This window comes from Aquarana catesbeiana, linkage group LG05 (genome assembly GCF_042186555.1).
Source record: "Aquarana catesbeiana isolate 2022-GZ linkage group LG05, ASM4218655v1, whole genome shotgun sequence".
NCBI classification, from domain to species: Eukaryota; Metazoa; Chordata; class Amphibia; order Anura; family Ranidae; genus Aquarana; species Aquarana catesbeiana.
Window position 1 is genome coordinate 128,970,920 of NC_133328.1, and position 23,244 is coordinate 128,994,163.

Genomic DNA, 23,244 nt, shown 5'->3' on the forward strand with positions numbered 1-23,244 from the left:
CCATTTAAGAGCACAGAAAGAAAAAACTGCATATTTCCCACACTACAGACCCCTCAGCTGTATTAGGAAAATAACCCCGCTAACATAAGGCAGGGGTCATTGTACAGATGTTGATAATACATAAATCTGCAGAGGGAGAAGTTCCTTCCCCCAAAAACACATACCATTGGCAAAGGCAACACATGGCCCATAACAAAAACGTGCATACAAGGAGCTACCAGTACTACAGACATTTCTCTTTAGCGGTGTACACGGTTAGGATGGCGTATACAGTGCATCTGGAAAGTATTCACAGCGCTATGTTACAGCCTTATTCCACAATGGATTATATTGATTATTTTCCTAAAAATTCTACAAATAGTATCTCATAATGAGAACGTGAAAGAAGTTTGTTTGAAATTATTTTCCTATCCTCTACAGCCATTACCTCTTGCATGTCTTGACCCTCCCTCTTAGATTGGATGCTCTAAAGAGCAGGACTCTCCAATTCCTACTGTATTAAAGTATTGTAGTTGTACTGTCTACCCTTAAGTTGGAAAGTGCTGTGTAAATTGTCGGCGCTATATAAATCCTGTATAATAAACGTGTGTACTGTTTTAGACTAGATGTCTATGTGACCTCTGCAATGCAAGCTAATGGCTCCATTATATTGTATGTACCAACATTAAAAGTGCCCTATTCAGAGTTTTTCTTTTACATTTTAGTTGTATAATTCTCTCTGAGCAGTGTTAGCAAACTTTCATATGTTGCTATACATGATTCATTTTCAACCATTATACCAAGTCTACCCACAATCCAGCAGTGTCTTCATCTGCCTACTCCTCCTGTCAGCCTCCTGTGAAAATATTTCTTTTAACAATAATTCTTGCAGTTTAACATTTTTACAGAGGACATATGAGTCAGTTCTAAGGTGACTCCACAGTCTGTCACTCGCTTTCCTTCTGAGTGCTCATTTTCCATTTATCATTCTGGGCTCACCCACCCAATGTCCTAAGAAATAAATAGGCCTGAAAAGGTTGAGCCTGGATGAAACTAGCAAAAAAAAAAAAAAAAATTAAGTTGCCACCAGTGTTACCAACCAATTAGATTGAAATTTACTGACAAGACACCCGAAATTTACTGGCACAGCCAAGCTTTTACTGGCTTTTCCAAAAGTTACAAAATTACAGTTTTAAGTGCAAATTTCAGTATTTAGGCTACAAAAAGTACAATATGCAATATGTAATTTAAGGTAGATATTACGGCAAAGAACATATTTCTTGTTTTATTTTCAATAAGATAAGTAAGTAGTTCAGGGACAGGGGGCAAGAAATTAAAATGGGCAGGCACACATGAAATTGACTCTCACAGTGATGCTGACAGCAGTGTGCAGCAGCACAGATCACCGACCCGACACATCCCCTCCTAAGTCACAGTGACAGTCTCTCTCCACGCAAGGTGGTCCCTTCAACCCACTCTAGTCAAAGCAGCTCTGACAGTCCCTCTCCCGGCTTGCCTTGCTTCTGTCCCACAGACCCACGCAGGGCTTCCAGGTCGCTCGCTTTGGCTCCCTTGCACCATGACATCACACAACGCGCTCAAGCACCCCTTTGCCAGTACCACCCTCCCGCCAGTGGCACAGACATAATTTTACTGGCAACCTTTTCCTGTCACTGGCGTTTACTGACAGGAGAAAAGTGGCCAATTTTTACTGGCTGCCAGTAAAATTACTGACGGTTGGCAACACTGGTTGCCACCACTATAAAATTGGGAATTGCAGCCCTTTTAAATAAGCAACTATTAAAGTGAATGTTTAAAGCTAAACAAACGTTTTGGTTAGAGTAGGGAAGGTTAAAACCCTTGTTCGGCTTATTTTTTGCTGTCTGTGTCCAATTAGGGAGAGATTTCTTTACCTTGTGCCTTAAAGAGGAAGTAAACCCTGATGGGTTTTACTTCCTCTTTGTTTCCCTGCAAAGGTAAAAGCATAATGGGCTACTATGTATCGCATAGTAGCCCATTATGCATTACTTACCTGACACAGGAGCCTGCAATGTCACCGCTGTCCCTTCTTCCACGAAGCGTCCATTTTCCTTCCGGGTATCCTGGCTACGGCGCTGTGATTGGCAGGGGCCACAATGAAATCACTCCCACACATGTGCGCGGGAGCTGCCACTAACGGCATAATTGCCGTTAGAAATGGCACGCTCAGTGCACCTGCGCGCCGTTGTCTACGGCGCAATCGACATAGACATCGCTGCCTGTCTTTTGCAAATATCTCCTAAACCGTGTAGGTTTAGAAGATATTTCTTGCACCTACAGGTAAGCCTTAATCTAGGCTTACCTGTAGGTAAAAAGTGGTCTGTAAGGGTTTACAACCACTTTAAGCAGCTCGTAGATGATTCGATTTTCTTTCCTTCCACCACGGGTGGAGGGAAAGAACGTCGCTCGATTCCTTATCAACACAATCAGTGGATCGACTTGGGTGCAATCAGTCTGCCCATACATGGATCGAATCTTGGCCAGTCCCTGCTGAAACGACTGATTTTTGATCCATGAATGGCCAGCTTTAGAAATGCAACAAAAAGTGAAAAACTGTGGGGGATCCCCATCTTAACATATCCCATATGCCTGTATATTGTGCTTGCTAAGATGTCCATCTAAGGGCCCTTTCACACTGGGGCGGTTTGCAGGCGCTATTGCGCTAATAATAGCACCTGCAAACCGACCCGAAACAGCCGCTGCTGTGTCTCCAGCGTGAAAGCCCCGAGGGCTTTCACACTGGAGCTATGCGCTGGCAGGACGGGAAAAAAAGTGTATAACGCTCCTTCACCGCTCCTGCCCATTGAAATCAATGGGACAGCGCGGCTATACCGCCGGCAAAGCGCCTCTGCAGAGGCACTTTGCGGTGGTTTTTAACCGTTTCTCGGCCGCTAGCGGGGGTAAAATCGCCCCGCAGCGGCCGAATACCGACGGTAAAGCGTCGCTTACAATAGCGGCGTTTTACCGCCGACGCCGCCCCCTACCCAGTGTGAAAGGGCCCTTAGAGTTTTTTTGAAACTATCAATACTTCCCACTAACACCACTGATTGTAGACGTGAGTTCCACAGCCCTACCCCCCTAACAGTGAAAAGGCCCTATGCAGTTTAAGGTTAAACCGATGCTACGGCAATTTCATTGAGTGGCCTCATGTCTTACACTCCCTAAAATGGAATAGTTGATTCCCTAGGCTAGAAACATCATTGAGGCATTTGTATATCACTACCATATCTCCTCTCTTCTTCAGGGAAAATAAGTGTACTGTTCTTTCTCCAGGCTGCTAGTTTTGGAATAGAAGTGATTTGGCTATGAAGTTGCCCCTGCGGGGGGAGAAAGGGGTTGGGATATCAGGAGGTAACATTATTATAGCCAGAAAATTACTAATTTTGACTAACTCTATAAGCTCATGCAGAATATGCACACATTTTATACAGGGTTAGAAGGAAAAGTCAGAGTATACTTTCGGAGACCTGCGCTGTGTAACTCCCCTTCACTTTGTTACCCGAATCACATTCATACTGTTAAAGTACATTTGAATTAGATTGGTGGCTGTGAGAATTTTTTTAGAGCTGGTATTTTTCATCAAAACAGGTGTCCCATCTCCAGCAGGGGTATTTTATGATCTCCATTTTATAGACCAAGGGGAACCGATTTATAACAATGTCAGCACAAAAAAAAACCCAGCAAGCAAGGCTATGCTTTCGTATGCATTGACTAGAATTTACCCTTACTCCTACAGCATAGGCAGCTGCCATTGTAGCCTCTATTTGAGCTGCACATGTGATCAGCTGGGACAGCAGCCATTTGAGGGCTTGACAATTCTGTTGAGACCTGACATAACCTTGACGGTTTTCACCAGAGGCATGCCTTGAGAGTAACGGCTTTGGAAACAGTGGATTTGGTGCTGCTTTTTGGCACTGCCACTTAAGCAATTTTTAGAACTAACCTAATTAAAGTATTGCATCCTAGATGAAAAAAAATGCAGTGGAATGTAAAGTCCTGTACACACGATCAGCATATCGTGCAAAAAAATTGTCATGAGAATTTTCGTACTTTAGTAACCTATTAATTTTCAATCTGGAGTCTAGCATGCAAAGAAAAAAAAAAAAAAAAAGACAAGCAATAAAAAGACAAAACAAAAAAAAAAACAAGATCATTCGTCCAATAATCTCATCATGTGTACTAGGCTTAAGTATGCACAGACAACATAGCAGAAAGTTAATACCTTATCAAACATACCTTTACAGGAATGTTAGCATAGAATACAGGCGAAAGCTGTGACCTTGCAGTTATGGTTGTGCCCTCAGAGTAATGGCACGTCATTTCTTTGTCTTAATTTCTGTAATAAACAGCCTGCTAAGGCTATTCACTTTAAAACAAATGCATTACAAGAGATCTAATTAATTAAATTATATTTACTATCTATAAGTCAAAGCCAAACAATGCAAAACCCTTTCTATAACTGCTCCCTGCCCAGCGCTGCTGTACAAGCCATGGCAGACAAGCCTCTGAATCTCAATCTTTCAATCTTGTACTTCCACAATCAAACTCATTGTTCTTATTGTACTTCCACAATCACATTAATAAAGCTATGCTCATTAGAAATCATTATCAATCAAATACAAAAGAAAGAAAAATATTCATGCCTCATGTACACTGGAGCATTAAAATGCTACTTTTAAGGGCATCTGGCTTTTTTCTTTTTTATCCGCCTCTAAATCCCCCTCCCTGTTAGACTATGTCTATGCACACATAGGCATTTAGAGGAATGGGCGTGTAGAGAAAAACAAAAAAAAAAAAAATAAAACACACACACACACACACACACACACACACACACACACACCACTTCCAGGGAATCCAGCGCAGCAGTGTTTATTGGCAGAAAATTATGATTTTTTTTCTACAGCTTACCTGTAAAATCCTTTTCTTGGAGTACATCATGGGACACAGAGCAGCCATAATAACTAACTGGGTTATACGCCACCTATAGGTGAATGGACACAGGAAGTCCTCCCCCATATAACCCCTCCTACACAGGAAGTACCTCAGTTAAACTTCCCAGACAAGAGGGGAGGGATCTGAGTCTCGTGATGTACTCCAAGAAAAGGATTTTACAGGTAAGCTGTAGAAAAAAAAAAATCACGGGACACAGAGCAGTCATAACTAACTGGGACGTCCCCAAGCAATGCATTTTGAGGGGAAGGAACCCATTATGACCAAAGAAACGCCATCAGAACAACAGGATCTATATTGCTGACTACAGTACACTGCTTCCAAATGCAACATCCTTCTGTGAGTCCTAACATCCACTTGATAAAACCTAGTGAATGTATGTACTGAAGACCAAGTAGCAGCCTTGCAAATATGAGCCATCGATGCTTGATGAGGAACTGCCCATGAAGCACTCACTCTTCTGGTAGAGTGGGCCCTTACTGGAAAAGGCGGAGACTTACCCTTTAAACCATACGCCTGAACAATCACTTGGCGGATCCATTGAGAAATAGTGGACTTAGATGCTGCTTGTCCCATCTTGGGACCTTCTGGCAATATAAACATAACATCAGTCTTCCGCATCTGAGCCGACATTCTCAGACTCTGATAGCCCATACTACGTCAAGAGAATGAAATAAATCGCTCTTCTGTAGACTGTGGATTTGGAAAAAAGGAAGGTAGAATAATATTCTGATTTAGATGAAAGCTGGACACTACCTTGGGCAAAAATTCTGGTTGTGGCTGCAAAACCGCCCTATCCTGGTGCAAGATCAAATAAGGTTCTTTACAGGACAGAGCTGCCAACTCAGACACCCTCCTGGCAGACATCACTGCCACCAAGAAAATTAATTTTCTTGTCAAGAGGACTAAAGGAATCTGCCGGATAGGCTCAAAGGGCTGCCTCTGTAAAACCACCAGTACTAAATTTAGGAACAGAGGGGGGAGGCCCACAGAATTCTATTTTTGCACCCCTGAGACACGGTAGTAGTAACCCACCTGTCTCGGATCACTTCTTCCCAGGTGTCTGAGAACTTTAACCACTGGCTTACTGGGCACTTAAACCCCCCTCCTGTCCAGACCAATTTTCAGCTTTCAGCGCTGATGCACTTTGAATGACAACTGCGCAGTCATACAACACTGTACCCAAATGAAATTTTTATCATTTTTTCCCACAAATAGAGCTTTCTTTTGGTGGCATTTGATCACCCCTGCGGTTTTTATTTTTTAAGAAAATTCAAAAAGACCAAATTTAAAAAAAAAAAAAAAGTATATATTTTTATATTTTGTTATAAAATTTTGCAAACAGGTAATTTTTTTCCTTGATTGATGTACGCTGATGAGACGGTACTAATGGGCACCGACGGGTGGCAATAATGGGCACCGACGGGTGGCAATAATGGGCACCGACGGGTGGCAATAATGGGCACCGACGGGTGGCAATAATGGGCACCGACGGGTGGCAATAATGGGCACCGACGGGTGGCAATAATGGGCACCGACGGGTGGCAATAATGGGCACCGACGGGTGGCAATAATGGGCACCGACGGGTGGCAATAATGGGCACCGACGGGTGGCAATAATGGGCACCGACGGGTGGCAATAATGGGCACCGACGGGTGGCAATAATGGGCACCGACGGGTGGCAATAATGGGCACCGACGGGTGGCAATAATGGGCACCGACGGGTGGCAATAATGGGCACCGAGGGGTGGCAATAATGGGCACCGAGGGGTGGCAATAATGGGCACCGAGGGGTGGCAATAATGGGCACCGAGGGGTGGCAATAATGGGCACCGACGGGTGGCAATAATGGGCACCGAGGGGTGGCAATAATGGGCACCGACGGGTGGCAATAATGGGCACCGACGGGTGGCAATAATGGGCACCGGTTGGTTACACTGAGCCAGCACTGCTAGGTGGCACTGATTGGCACCACTGGTGGGCATTTATAGGTGGCACTTGTGGGCATTGATAGGTGGCACTGGCAGGTGGCAATGATGAGGCAGAATTGCCTCTTCGGGACAGACGTCCCTTGCACATAAGCTGGTGATCGGCTTTTTTTTTCTCCTCATGCTCATTGGCTGACAGCTGATCATGTGATAAGGGGCCAGGATCGGCCCCTTACTCGGATCTGTGATCACCCAAGTCTCAGTGACTCAATGATTACAGGGCGCGCGCAGGGAGCGTGCAAAGGGGAGGACGTCATATGACGGCCTCCTGGAAATTTAGGTCCGTGCTGTGGCCGCCATTCGGCTATAGCGCGGACGCCAAGTGGTTAATAGCCTCCCCCCCCCACCCGCGCGAGTGGGGGGAGCCCCTTCTTAAGGAAGGCTTGGGACTGACCTTAGGGGGTCTCTGGGCCCAGGGCTTTTTCTGTCCCTGGGCTTGAGGCTTTCCCCTCAAACAGGACAGCTGAGGCCATCGATACTGCCTCAAATTAGAAGTACTGGGTACTGAAGCACTAGACACCTTGAAGGAAGATCGTCTGCTCCTCTTAACTGGTAGAAGAACACTCTTATGAAATCTTCTGGATATATTTATCCAGGTCTTCGCCAAATAGCTGCTCCCCATGAAAAGGGAAAACCAGCTAGTAATCTTTTGCAGGGTAACTCTACAGCCCAGGTTTTTAACCAAAGAATCCTGCGCAAATGTACTGACAGCAGGGCCAACTGGGATGTCTTTTGAATAGAATCCTTAAGGGCATCCTCTGCAAAACATAAAGCCTGAGGTAATTCTGCCAAATCCTCCGCAGGTACCCCTTGATCAGGAACAGTCTTAGTTACTCCGCTTCACCTGGTCCTTTAAATGACTGACAGATACCGATAGCCGCCACTGCCGGTTGTACAGCAGATCCGGCAATAGCAAATCAAGTCTTTAATAAAGACTCCAATTTATTATCTGCTGGATCCTTAAACACCTGGGCACTCTTATTCACAGAGAAAATGGCAGCATCCACAGATGGCATGCTCCATTTTCTTATAAACTTTTCCTCTGTAGGGTGCAAAAGTGCAAACCTTTTAGGAGGAATAAACAGCTTATCCGGGTGATCCCAGTCAGCATACATGATTTGCTCTTGCAACGGATGCAAGGGAAAAGCCTGCAAACTCTGTGGAGGCCACAGAGATCCTAAAGAAGAAAAGGAAACTTCAAGGACCTCCACAGGTGGCAATTTGAAACTTGATCGGACCATGTACATGAGGGACTGGATCAGCAGTCTCTGGGATTGAGGCGCTGAAAATGGTTCTTCAGAAACTGACTCCTCAGAAGTGGAGTCTGTAGCCTGATCTTCCTCATGGTCATTCACTGCCACTTCTTTCACATCTTCTGCCCAATCCTGTTCCAATGAAGGTGGGGGCTCAGGTGAAGGGGATCTATCCCGTTTCCCTTTGCCTTGGTAAACTGAAGCAATCATACCTGCCATTTTCCCCTCTAGCCCAGCTAAAGCAGATGCTAAGTCGTCCTTTGTAACGTAGGTTGAGGCAGAAGCATTAAACACAGAGTTAAACACAGCAGATGTAAGGCTAGCATCCTCCAATACTGATGGTGGTGCATTTGCACTCCTTCCTGCTACGCCTCCCCCACGCTTCTTCTGGGAAGACATGCTTGAGACAAAAAAAATTGAGGTAAAGAAAACCCCACCTTTATGCACTTCAACCGCTCTGTAAATACTAGAGCTCTTACAGGACCTGTGGTACCTTGGTCCATCCAACCACAGTGATTCACATGCCCAGCTGAAGACACTGTGTCCCCTTCAGCCTGCTTACAGAAGCCTAGGGCAGGAACAACTCCTAATATGGCCGCTTCCGCCCCTAGAGCGCATGTCCGGCGTGCACACTTGTAGCGTCCTGTGCAGCTCTCACACCTCTCCCACGGGCACATTCTTTCACGCCATTCCGACGCAAGTGCGTGCCCCCTCACAAACAGCGGCAGAAAAGGGCCACCAAAGGCGCCGGCGTAAGAACTAGATGCACAGGGGCGGGGGAATCCGAAGAACCGCCCGCCTCCTGATAGGATCAACCTGACTAAAAAAGGTCCACAGAGAAGCGCGGCCGTCCGCAACACCACTGCCCCCCAGTGTACAGAAAAATTATGACACCTGAAAAAAAAAAAAAAACAAACAAAACCAAAAACACTAGATTCCAATCTTCTCCCATCACGGCGGGTCTGTCTTTTGGATCTTAAAGGGCAGAGTCCCCTTGAATATGGGGCCATTCCCTTGGACCTGTAAAGCACCTGCCGGAACTTCTATGGGATTTTTTTTCTTACCAAAGATCTGGCCCCCAGGGTCCAGTGCCCAAAGGGTCACATTGCAGGCAATACCTCGTATTCTTCTTGTGTAACAAGGTTCGGGTACCATCCATTTTAGTGCATCACCGTCCGGATGGATCTGATTATATAGCCCTTTAAATCCTTCAGGATCTGTTCCAGAACCATCTTCTTAGCTAGCTCATGGAGAGCTTCTCTAAACCGTGACCATCACCTTACAAGACACTGGCGAAAAATTGAGGTACTTCCTGTGTAGGGGGTTATATCGGGAAGGACTTCTTGTCTCTTTTTTTTGTTTGCCAGTGTCCATTCACCTATAGGTGGCGTAAAACCCAGTTAGTTATTATGGCTGTTCTGTGATGTACGATAAAGAAAAGTGCTCGACGCTTTCATTTCAATGGCCGGAATAAATTATTTTGTCCATTGAAATGAATTCACACCCAAGCGGTTCACGTGTTTACAGTCAAGCTGTTTTTCTGCCAAAATGCGGGGGGGGGGGGGTAGGCAATTAGGAGAGCTGGTCAAACGCCCTGTGTGCATGAGGCCTTGGGGTGTTTATGCAGCAGCTGTCCTCAGGGCAACCCTAAGTGTAAAAATTATACCAACAGCATGTGATTTGTTCACAAAGGTTTCAATGAGTAACACGTGCAGTGCCAAAGATACCTACTTGTCATAAGTAGGCACCAAGGTATTTTGCTAGGCAAACTATTTCAGGACCACCTTTCTATTGCTAGTCTTACAGTGTCAGCTGGAGTTATCCTTCCTTTACATGCACACTGTATTTACTCCTAGGCCCCTTTCGCACTGGGGCAGTGGGTGCATCGGTGGTAAAGCAGCGCTATTTTTAGAGGCACTTTACTGTCAATTTCGCTGCGCTATTCTGGCGCTAGTGGGGCGATTTTACCCCCCCCCACTAGTGGCCGAGAAAGGGTTAAAACCACTGCAGCAGCAGCGCTATGCCGGCGGTATAGCCGCGCTGCCCCATTGATTTCAATGGGCAGGAGCGGTGTGTATACACCGCTCCTTCACCACTCTAAAGATGCTGCTAGCACGACTTTTTTTAGCATCCTGCCAGCGCACTGCTCCAGTGTGAAAGCCCTCTGGGCTTTCACATTGGGAGAGACAGCAGCGGCTCTTTCAGGGAGCTTTGCATTAGCATTATAGCACCTGCAAAGCATCCCAGTGTGAAAGGGGTCTTATGCCTTTTTCCCCTACAGGAGTTTAGCAGCATGCGCATTCACATGTCTGGCATCAATGCATTCTATTGGCCAGAATGTTAATTTATTTTGGCCATTAAAATGTTTTAATGCTCATAATGTGCGTTTGTGCTTTTTTTTAATCATCCTCTCCTTAACGAGACTTTGGTGGGATTTTTTTTCTGCCACTAAACTCCTGTAAATGGACAAATAGGTTAACTTGGAGGGTGGTTCTGGAGGCAGAAAAAAAAAAAAAGCTCAATACACCAGTAAAATCAGGCTCGAGTTGAAGTCTGCATGAGCCCTCGGTATGTTTAGAAAGCATTTTGTCTTGTCTACAGCTGGCCATAGATGGCTGACCGTGATCATTGTATTCTGCCGAAGGGAAAGGCTCCCCACCGGCAGAACACAGTAGCGCTGCGGGAGGGATTCCACCATCAACACTGACTATGATGATGGAGGAATAGGGCAAGTTTCTTTCCTTTGACCCATGTTTGAAGGAAAGAAAATTGCATAATGTACGGCCTGTCTTAACCAATGACTAGAACTTAATTCAGTTAAGATCATATCAAAGTATATTTAAAAAAAAAAAAAAAAAAAACACACCCCTATATAATGGCTTTTTATCAAAATAAATATATAATTTAGGTTTGCGGTTACTTTCAATAATAATTTTTACCTGAAAGTTTACATCTTCCTTCTTGAATATAAGCGCACGAACTTCATCTGGATCCCCGTTAAAAATAGCTTGAACCAAGGGAGGCTGAAAAAGAATGGTGATATTCAGAATTAATCTGCAGCAAGAATAAAAAAGGAAGTGGTAATATTTCTGTACACTAAAGTTACAAGTTATATTGTTGTTCATATTACAGAAGATTAAAAACAGATAATGTACTACAATGCCTTGTAGTAGGCTCAGTAAATCATGATCCCAACCAATACTTTATACATAGAGTTTGAAAGACCACATCTGAACATTACTCTTATGCCCCGTACACACGGTCAGACATTGATCGGACATTCTGACAACAAAATCCATGGATTTTTTCAGACGGATGTTGGCTCAAACTTGTCTTGCATACACACGGTCACACAAAGTTGTCGGAAAATCCAATCGTTCTAAACACAGTGATGTAAAACACGTACATCGGGACTATAAACGGGGCAGTAGCCAATAGCTTTCATCTCTATTTATTCTGAGCATGCGTGGCACTTTGTGCGTCGGATTTTTTGTACACACGATCGGAATTTCCGACAACGAATTTTGTAGTCGGAAAATTTTATAGCAAGCTCTCAAACTGTGTGTCGGAAATTCCGATGGAAAATGTGTGATGGAGCCCACACACGGTCGGAATTTCCGACAACAAGGTCCTATCACACATTTTCCGTCGGAAAAGCTGACCGTGTGTACAGGGCATTAGTGTGAATATGTTGATGTCAGTCTGAAAGTTACAGAATGCTTTCTAAATCTTGGTTTTCGTGCTGGTCCACTGGTGTTTTATCAAGTCCAAAGTCAGCGCAGCTCTCTACCAGGAAATTAGAGCACTTCATGCTTCCCTCTGCTGACCAGCTATAAGGAGATGCAGATTCCATTTTCCAGCAGGACTGTGCACCTACCTGCCCACACTGCCAAAAGTACCAATATCTGAGTTAATGATCATGGTATCACTGAGCTTGATTAGCCAGCAAACTCGCCTGACCTAAACCCCATAGAAAATCTATGGGGTATTATCAAGAGGAAGATGAAACACCAGACCCAGCAATACAGATGAGCTGAAGGCCACTATCAAAGCAACCTGGGCTACCATAACACCTTAGCAGTGCCACAGGCTGATCACTGCCATGCCACATTAATAGAGTAATTCATGCAAAAGGAGCCCAGACCAAGTATTGAGTGCCTACTATACTGTATATGGGCATATTTTTCAGCAAGCCAACATTTCTGTATTAAAAATCCTTTTTTTATTGGTCTTATGCAAGATTCTAATTTTCTGATATACTGAATTTTGGGTTTTCACTAGCTGTAAGCCAGAACCAATCAAAATGAAAAAGAAAAAAAGCTTGAAATATATCACTCTGAGTATGCCCAAAGAGCTGAACTGGATAGCCTGTGTAGGTTTTGTAGAGCCGGTGACTGGCTTCAAAGTGAAAGTGATGCGGGAGCTCCATAGCTGCCAACCACTTTCACACAGATGGCCGTGTGGTGCCCCCTCCCGCTGGCGGCCCACCCTTCTCCCATGGTTCCCAGGCTGTTCAGTGCTTAATGACACCCGGTAACACATCCACCGGCAGGGGGGGCGGGAGGGGGTTCAGTCAGAATGAGGCAAATCCATGCCTCGATCTCACTTGCAAACCGAGAAACTGACAGTGATGTCACTTCTGGTTTCAGATGCACCATTTCCTGGCCAAAGCAGTCAGGAGACACATCTAACCAAGCTATACTGTGCTTGGTTAGATGGTGTGAAGGGCAGGGGAGACATTAGACCCCTAATGTCTCCAAAAAGAGTACCTGTCACCTGCCCAATGCTATCATATAGGGGTTTGTTAACCACTTGTGATAGCAATCACGTAAAAATAATTAAAATTGAAAAAAAAAAAAAAAAAAAAAAAAAAAATACCCCAGATTTGCCAAAACCACCTGCGCAAGCACAAACGCATGCCCAGGGTAGGTACATGTAAACCGCGGTCACACCACATGTGACATATCGCCGCGAACGTCAGAATAATTCTAGCACAAAAAATCCTAGCTAACTCTAAATTGAGGGGCTCTAATGGCTTTTAAAGGGTCACCTGTGGTGATTTTTGGCCACCAAAGTATTGGTGGCATGGAATGTTAGGTATCCATTTACTCAATGCAACCTCATCTTTTTATATTTTAACCAAAAATTGGGGGGGGGTTTTGGCGTGGCTTTGCATCAAAATGAATTTTACATTTTTTTCCAGAAAATTTGTGTTTACTAAACAGTTGTGCAAATATCATGTGAAAAAACAAAAACTTTGCAACTATCAACTTTTTATTCTACAGGGCCTCAGCTTTCAGAAAATATATAGAGTTCTGGGGGGTTTATGTAATTTTATTGCCAAAAATTTTGGCTTTTTTACATGTATGTGACAAAGAAAAAAAAAATGCTCTGGAGCCAAACTGGATATAAAATATATGAGTTTCACTTTTTGAATTAAATTACTGAAATAAATTTTTAATGAAATAACTTTAATAATTTAATTATGAGCTGCACCTGTATATAAGCCTACATGTTCATGCACACTTAGGCATTTACAGTCTTAGAAGAAAAGCATTTACAGGCTGAGAAAAACCCAAAAATGATTAAGAAATCAGGGTTTTGACTGTATATTTGTTGTTGTTCCATTGAAAGACAGGAAATAAAAACGTTAATTGCTACTATTATTTGATCTTGCACCCACTTTTCTGTTAATAACTGCGCTTTTGACAATATAAGTTAGCTACTTTTCCATCCACTGTAAAACAAAATTCATACATTACAGGAAACCTATTTAATAAAACAAATGGACTATTTTATTATACTATCAGTAATTTAAAGTCAAACCATGCAAAAACCCTTTCTACACGGTTCCCCATTAAAAACATGTCCAGCATTGCTGCACAGGCCATAGATTTTCATGCAGTAATGAAGAAATGAATGTAAGCAAAAAAATGTGTCAATGCTCAGCATGGTTAACCTTCCTCAAGTGAAGTGCGATCCTTGATATTTGATGAGATTCTGAGGTTACTCAACATCTTCTCAACGACTAAGAGAGCCAAAATGACATCACACAAGGTGTTGCTACAAATCAAAGCTTTACATTCCACAGCCCTGAAGGTGTTATGTGAATACCGTGTATAGACGTACTATTCCCACACACTGACAGAAGAATAAACCAGAAATTTTAGTAAAGTTTAAACGTGATCCTCCAACTAAAGGGCAAGCAGGTCAAATTCTAAATTTCCATATAAGCACTGTTCTTAGGTCAGGTTCACACCGATACGCTGTGGTTTGTGTACAGCGCAATTTATAAGCATTTTAATTTTGAAATGTTACTAAACCCACAACAGTAAAATCAGTCCGTATATGCAGTAAAGCATGCTTGTTATACTCACTTGTGAAACCTAAGGGGTTAATCTTCTGCACTGTGTAAAAAGGCTGTTTGATCCTGTCTAACACAGTCCCCAAACCATCTCCTGCTAGAACAGAGCCTTGGGGAAGCTGTAGATGCTTAGTTTGGTGGGTATTGCTAGAAAGTTTGTGTTTATTTTTTGGGAGGGTGAATGTGATCAGCACAGGACCAAATCAGCACTGTCCAGACAGAGGGTCATGGGTCCTGCAGCCTTACAGAATAATCAGAGTAGCATGAAAATTTCTCCTACAAGCTTTAACCAGACACTGAAAAAAGCCACAAATCTGCTCTGATGAGAAAAGGTATTTAAAAGTTTAGTTTATTTACTAAAACTATTGCATTTCCATGTTCTATATACTGTGGGAGACCAGATATAGTGAATGCAAGGTCATCGGTTTAGTAACACTTTAAATGTGCTCCCAATGACTTCTATTAGACCGCATGTTTTCATGAAAGCGCATCAAAGTTCTGCATGCTGCATCTTTGATGCACTTTCCAAATGCGCATGGCACTGGCGTGAGCCCGGCCTAAACCATCATGCAATATGTCAGCAATATGGAATTACACAATATAAAATTGATACTATGCTGATCCCTGCTCTCAAAGCTGAACTCCAAGTCAAGTTCATACCTCTGTTGTGTGAGCAAGTCCAGCATTACTGCATTGCACATTGCGGTCAGCCTAAAAACTATTGGAGTAATGAAAAGTTTTTATGAGCACGAACACCACAGTTTATTTCTAGCAATGCATCCCAATTCATTCTGAATGGCATCTTAACTCAACTTGGTGATAAATGTGTGGTGTACTGCAAGAAATGGCACACGCACTTTGTGCATTAGGCAGTCCACTCAAATGAATGGGCTGCCCTAATGAAACATACATTGTGTGTCATACCACGCATTAAACGTGCATGCATTATCACAATGGTACTGTCCAGTCAAAGTTGGGGGTAATCCGTATCAAGTTATATTGCTTTAGCAGCTGTGAAAAGGTCAGTCACCAACCTGACTGTGCCGTCTAGCTGGTGTGGGTGGACAACAAAACTACAAAATTACAGTTCACGTGGCATATTAAAAACATATGTATTTACGCAGTGAATTAAGGCAACAACCTTAAAATCTTATTTCATTGAATAAAAAAAAAAAAAAAAAAAAAATCAAAAGCACCACCACTTAAAGTACAATTGCAAAGGAAATAAGTGGGTCAGGCCATGAGAGACAGTAACAGTCAGAATTTATATAGAACTCTGACCATTCCCCCACCCAACCCCTAGATTAGAAAGTGAACTGTAAAACATGACTGGTTTCGAATGTCAAAAATACTCTCGTGGAGTATTCAAAAGTCAATCTAACTGGAACACAAGACGACTAATAAGCACATGAACAAAAGGGCTCATTTTGTGGTTTGCCATAAAACTTGAAGGCCTCATGGAAAAATTCTTTCCATGCTAAAATGTGTGATTCAACATAGAAGGAAAGAAAATTAGAAAGAGGTTCCCCCCCCCCCCACACACACACACACGCCAGTAAACCAACTCCTAAATGTCTACAGTATGTTAGGACCAGAAAAGACAACAAATCATACAGTGCAGTGGTCATCAACCCTGTCCTCGGGGCCCACTAACAGGCCAGGTTTGCAAGATAACTGAAATACATCACAGGTGATATCATTTGCTGCTCAGTGATTGCAGTATTCTAGTCTGCATCTCCCCAAGGTAATACATAAAACCTGGTGTTAGTGGGCACTGAGGACGGGTTGATGACCACTGATATAGTAAGGAAAAAAAAAAAAAAAAAAGTATAATGTAAAAAAATACATAACAAAAAGTGTATACGTGCTTTTATCCTTAAGCAGGGCACAGATATGTTATTGCAAGATTTTAGGGTAAGAGCCAGATTTCTGCAAAGAACTTTAACAGATCTGTTTTATGAGCTAAAAATGGTAGTAACTTAGCTTGCAGGTTGAATTATAGAAGCATAACATAGAAGTCTTACCGTCACAACTGCAGGAGGTGGAGGACAATATGGATTTCTGCAAGTTAACTTTGAAACATAGTCAGGGGATTCATCGTCACCCTCCTCCAAAACAACAATGCACACTCGGCTCATTCGATCTAACTTTGAGCCAAAGCTCTACTTCATGTACTACTAAAATTATAAAAGGATGGCACCAGGCCCATTCACAGGTCTACTTCCCATCTGCTATTAAAGTTTTGATGTAGCAGGAAGCAAAATTATGTTTGCTAAAACAGATCTAAAGCCAAAAAAGTTTTAGAAATATATACATAAACGCAATGCAAAAGAATACAAAACCAACAAAGCGTCACTGGCTTTTTTTCCTCCTAGAAAAGATAATCTACCAAAGCTATTTATTGAGTTGCCATAAAAAAGTGTTATTTATTTAGGACAGGGTGGTAAAGTACCATTACACCCTGCAAGGTCAATTGCTAAAAACACACTCATCAGCTGTTTGCTGTCTCTGAACACTTGTATCCTGCTGAACTAATGCTGTAATTTTCATGGTAACTGAATCTGAAAATGGATTTCATTCATTGTATAGCTTTCGAGTGCTCTAATCCAGGACTGAGCTCCCCGCGTGAAGCATAAAAAAAAATCCAGCAAGGTCCACAAAAGCGGTAACAATGAAAGCTCGAATGGAGTGATGGACTGCAGCTCATTCACATGTGATGAGTCAGAACACAAGGGAAAAGGGTACTCCCAGTGAAATGCAGCAGGCTAAATCCTAGGCGTCCCACATGACAGAAAAAACGGAGGATGTTTACGTCAATATGCCCAAAGCAATAAACCGAGACAGCTTTCATTCCAGACACAAGTAGCACAGGAATCTCCAGCTGAGAAAAGCAAAGCAAGAAGCACTACTACGCATGCAAGGTGCTTGCAGCCTCTAGGAGTTGAAGAGATCTTTTCTTAAAGTATCTCCATCAAACACAGCATCCTTTGTAATCCACAGCAAAAGCAGGCTCTGGAGGTCCTTTTACATGCAAACGTCTCAATTCTTGGTCTGCCAGGCTCAGTGCCCCCGTAAGCATCGCACGCTATTTAATCAGCTTCCTTTCATGATTTCAGAACAAATCCTTTGCAGAAGTGATGTTTTTCAGAGCTGCAGAGCCCCAGGCTGAGAGGTTGTTTGTAATAGAGCAGAGACCAAATTCACTCCCCAGCAGCAGTAGCATTCCATCCCAGCTGTTGTGGAAAGAAGGAAACACACCGCAGAGCTGCAGAATGAAATGCCTAGTAATGCTCACATGTTAAGAGACTTGAGCCACTGCACCCGGTGAGCCAGTAACTTCCTGTGATGGGGAGGGGCGACGGTCCTCATTCTGCAGTCGTCACCAACAACATTGGTGGTTTAGTGACTAATCTGCCTCTTGGAGGAGGGGGCACAGTTCTAACTGAAGTTTCCACATGGAAAATTGCCTGACTCTGGCTTGAGGAAGAAGTCTTTTACTGCCACATATGAAAGCAGTTACATGAGCAAGCTATGCCACTCGGAGAAAAAAAAAAGTTGGAGTATATTATATTATATTATTTTTCAAATATTTTTTTTTCTGGAAACACAAACAGCTTTAAAATTAAATCTGTACAAAATACCATAGGCAGGTAAAAAAAACAAGTTTTTTATAAATAGAATTTCTCATATTTGCACACTTGGCTCAAGATTATTTAAATACAAATTCTTACAGATTTAGTTGTGTATAGGCAGTTGGCTCTCCACTCACATTTTTATTGTACTTCTACCAGCCTAAGACATGGGTTCAACCTCTCCTGAATGATTTAACTTGGCAGATAGAAACTGGCGTCCAAAAACGGGCATTAACATGCTGCGTTTAACCCAGTTTGCGTACAGAAGCGTTTAAAAAAAAAAAAATGAAAAAAAGTTATTTTTTTGGGTAAAATGAAAAACGTCTGTAAACGAAACGCTGCTAAAAACGCGAGTTACCGCGTTTAGCAGCATTTGCAAGATGTTACAGGCATTTGGCATTTTTGAACACCCATCTGAACCCATTTTTTTGCGTTCCAAAAGAAATAAAAAATGCTTTTAAACTCCACTACCTAGAAACTACTATAAAAGGACCCTGTGTACATTTACTGATAAGATAACAGAGGAGAGTTCAGGAGCAGCAGAAAAAAAATGCCCAACTGCTCCTAAATGTCAGTTTACCAGCAACAGTGTACATGAGGCCTTAAAGGGATACTAAAGGTTTGTTTTTTTTAAAAACAAACATGTCATACTTACCTCTACTGTGCAGTTCATTTTGCACAGTGGCCCCGATCATCCTGTTCTGGGGTCCCTCCCCGCAATAGCTAACCCCACTCTGGGAGGCTCTATTCCGAGGGAGTTAGCTTGCGGGTGTGTCCATAGACAGAGAGTGTATTATTTGGCCCCGCCCCCCCGGAATGCCGCACCATTGGATGTGATTGACAGCAGCGCGAGCCAATAGCTGTGCTGAACGTTCAGCTTTCCACATTGCCACCAATTTTTATCTAGTGATCACTTTTTACTCTGTAAGGTTTTTTATTCAATAAATCCCTTTATTTTTGACCTACGCCATGTGGAGCCCCTTTTTTTTTTATGTTTTTATCCATGATTGGTCCCTTTGAACCTGCCTGAAACCTGAGAGCGTGTGAGAGCTGTCCACCTCCACCGTTGACTGTCATGGCTATCGGTGACCGTGACCCAAGTGACAACCTCGCCGATCGTGATCGTAGGGAGAATCTTTGGGGAGAGTTCACGGGAGGCTACTTCCACAAGCTCTGATAGACGTACTGCTATATGGCTGATACGTCCCACTTGATCTGGTAAGAGTACCTTGCTCTAGATGTTTATGTCGTGTTGCCCATGATTGATGTGCCTTCCAGTCTCCAGTCAACATCATGGGTCCAAGCACCCCCTCTGTCTGAGAAGACTCCTTTTATGCATTGACTCCAGTTTTTGACTGCAGTCTGTGGAGTTCAACATACTGCTACTGGACATTTTTATATTTAACACATTTTGTTTGGACATTTATATACACCTCACCAGTGTTTAGTGTGTAGAACAATATCATTTCTTATTTGCAATCACCTATTTTGTGTATTTAGGTTTTGATTTACTCACATTTTAGCGCTGCACGTATTCTTTATATATTTGATGGGACTTGGTTTGTTTGGGTGCTAGCAGCTATTTATCACCTGTTCACATTTTTTTTTTTTTTTTGTTTTTGGGGTCAGCGCAACTTCTCATTTATATCACAAGTCAAAATTCCTCCCATCTTAATCATACAGTACAGAAGCTGAGCATTCATAGACCCTAGGACTTCCCCAAGCAATGAATGAGGAGGGTGAGCAACAACTTGGCAAAAAACTGCCAACAAGCCTAACAAAAGGGTCCACAGACCAAACTTGGGAGTGCTAATGCAAGAACCTTGTGGCCAAAAGCTGCATCCACAGAGGATTGGACGCTCACTTGGTAAATCTTCTAAAATGTATGAATAGAAGACCAGCTGGCAGCCTTACAGAGCTGGGCAACAAAGGCTTGGTGCCGAAATGCCTATGAAATACCCACCGATCTAATGGAGTGGGCACACAAAAGGGTAGGGGTACTCACGAGTGTTAGCTTTAACAATCTGTTGTCTGAGCAATGGTTGACTAGGAAGCATGGTATCCCCCTGTAAGGTCCTGAGGGCAGGACAAATAGAGCAATCAGTCTACCTCAGTTTCTATCAGAAAAAACACTGACTACATCCAGGCAATTAAGAGCAATCTTGTGGGAATATTCATCTAAGGGAATCTCCCTGATGGGTTCTGAGGGTGATTCTGTGGGGCAAAGATAACCAAGTTGAGGTCACAAGAACAAGGTGAGGCAAAGGGGGCCCAATTCGGGAAACACCTTGTATAAAGGTTTTGACAGGGGGGGGGGGGGCAGCAAAGCCAGCTGTTTTTGAGAATAGATAAGGCCCCTGAAAAGCCAAAACCTGTCCTTTCATGGTGCCTAGGGCTAAGAGGAAGAGAGGAAGACCAGAAAATGAGGCACTAAGTACTCTCTGTGAATAAAACACCTGCGCTCACACCAAGCAAAGAAGAACTTTCCTAAAATGCCAAACATGTTATACTTACCTGCTCTGTGCAATGATATTGCACAAAATAGCCCTCAAACCTTCTCTTCGGAGGTCCTCTGCAATAAGAATCACCCACTCTATTTTTAGGAGCAGATATGGTAGAATCCACACTGGATGAAGGCATCCGATGCCAGAGCTATAGGATCTTTGGATCTGGCCACAAACATTATTTCAAAGGGTAAATAGTCTCAGAGGCAGCAGTTGGTGTAAGGGGACCAGGGCAGTATAGTAGAAAAGAGGAGGTTATGGGAAGAGAAGAAAGAATAGGGCAAGCTAATTATGTGCTTATAGGAGGGTAGTAGGGTGAAGTGAGGGGAAGTGGAGAGAAGGGTACGAAGACCAGGAATTAAAAGCAAGATGGCATGTAGGGATACGAGAGCAAGATTCCTTTGGAAACATGGGCGAGGAAGGAGACTAAAAAGTCAAGTCATTTTTGACCTCAGGTTTACCTTCGTCTGAGCAGAGGAAACCATTCCAAAAAAAAAAAAAAAGCAGGCACATGATCCTCCATCCTCATTTCCTTACAGGATAACACTGTCTTACCTAGCCACAACACTCATCCCTATCCAGGATCCATTCATCATGATGGGCATCTCCCCCCCCCCCCCCCCCTTCCCCAAGGGGTGTTCAGGGTCTGGGTTCCATAGTTATGGACCATGGCCCTGGATCTGTATAGCAGTCTGTGGCCGACTACTACATTGCACTAAATGCCAAGGTGAGCGCCTGTGCAGCACCCTGTAGCAAACATTACAGCCTGTTACCATGACACTGGGTCCAGGTACAGCTCCCAAGGTTTTACCAAGGTACCAATCCAGATGCACTGCTTCTATTGTGGTATCTAGAAGACAGCGAGGAGTTGATTGAGGAAGCTGAAGGAAAAAAAATTAATAAAACTAGTTATACGAAGACCGATTTTTCCACGATAGAGGAGAGGTCCATCACCTTAGGACACTAACAGTGGGGTAGGGTTATAGGATCTAAGAATACTCAGCTGTAGTGTACAATTAGGAGAATGAAATTGATATATTATTTCTTTTGATTTGCTTAGAAGGGGTTTTTGTAGAAACTAAGGAGACACTTGTTTTAACATATATTGAATTTTCTACTTCGCACATTTGCTACATTTACAGTAGTAAAGAAGCTTCATTATTGATTTGGTATATAAACCTATATCCCCCCCCAGCTCCCAATTCTGCCATAGCACACCCTAAGGCCCATTCACACTTGAGTACTGCAATAATGGCTGTTCACATATGAACGATCCGGGCACAAACAGATCAAAGCTTGATGCTTCAAAAGCTACACAAGCTTTTTTGAGGGTATTTTGAGGATTTTGAGAAATACCTGGGAGCTTTGGGCACCAGAGCCTTAAAGTGGTTAACCCACAGGGTTAAATTTACATTATCCTGTCGGTTTATTCATGTAATGTCCCATTGTGACTGTGCTTTATTAAAAAAAAAAAAAAAAAAAAAATGCAGTATATACCTGTCTACAGAGCACCGTCTGGCACTCACTTGACCTGCCAGCTCTCTCTCTCAGCCCGACAGCTGCAGCGGGCAGGGCCGACGATCCGCCACTGACAGTAAGGAGGAGAGAGGTGGCCCTGCCCGATGCAGCTGTCATGCGAGAGAGGAGGCGGGTCACGTGAGCGCTGATCAGCACTCTGTAAACAGGTATATAGCTGCATTTTTTTTTTTATAAAGCACAGTCATGGGGGACATTACATATATCAACCGAGAGGATAATGTAAATTTAAAGCAATTTGAACAGCAGGAGGGGAGGTGGTGGGCACAGACACTGAGCTGACAGGCTGGGAAGGGAGGGGGGAAAGGACAGAGGAGAGCACAGAGGAGAGACAGAAGACAATGGATGATGGAGGCACATAAACTGACCACGGTGTCAGGGCTCAGCAGCCATGATATACTGTGGTCAGCTTACAAAGGGGAGGGCAGAAACTAAGGATCAGCCAGGTATTTCAGGTGAAAGGGGCCAAATGACACAGCACAAGCACTGTGCTTTATAGGAATAGGATCTTTATTTTATTTTTTAGGGTAACAAACACTTAAAATGAAAATGCTCAAGAGAACTGGTCTCCTCCTCCTCGAAAGCGTACACTCAATTTCGAAAGTGAATGTGTGTGAATAATGCAACGTTATGCTCACTCTGAACAAGAAATTATGTGAGGGGAAGGGAAAAAATATATATATATATATATATATATATATATATATATATATATATATATATATATATATATATATATATATATATATATATATATATATATATAGCACATGACTGGGTCTTCAAAATGAACAAAGATATACCTTATTCACAAACATTCACTTTGCAAAATGAAAATCCTCCCTTCCTTTAGTAAATGAACCTCATTGTCACCCTGAATTTTTTTTTACAACAGATAACGTGACCGCACATCGACGATGTGAAGGCATTTAGCTGAAGAATTTAAAAAAAAAGCATAGTACATCTTGTTATTGCAGAGAGGCTGGCAGAAATTG

The 23,244-nt window shown here is 43.0% G+C and overlaps 1 protein-coding gene across 2 annotated transcripts in view; it reads right to left on the reverse strand.

The window, feature by feature from the left end:
- ANKRD28 (ankyrin repeat domain 28) overlaps positions 1–23,244 on the reverse strand; it is a 227,536-nt gene that overhangs the window by 120,123 nt on the left and 84,169 nt on the right. The window contains exons 1-2 of one of the 2 annotated variants that reach the window (XM_073630191.1): positions 16,602–17,874; positions 11,153–11,236 (exon numbers count right to left, since the gene is read on the reverse strand). In XM_073630191.1, coding sequence (XP_073486292.1) covers positions 11,153–11,236; positions 16,602–16,715 — 198 coding nt within the window. In that variant the 5' untranslated portion in view covers positions 16,716–17,874. Of the gene's footprint in view, positions 1–11,152; positions 11,237–16,601; positions 17,875–23,244 lie in introns of those variants that run through there. The other variant, XM_073630192.1, reaches the window with a different exon arrangement.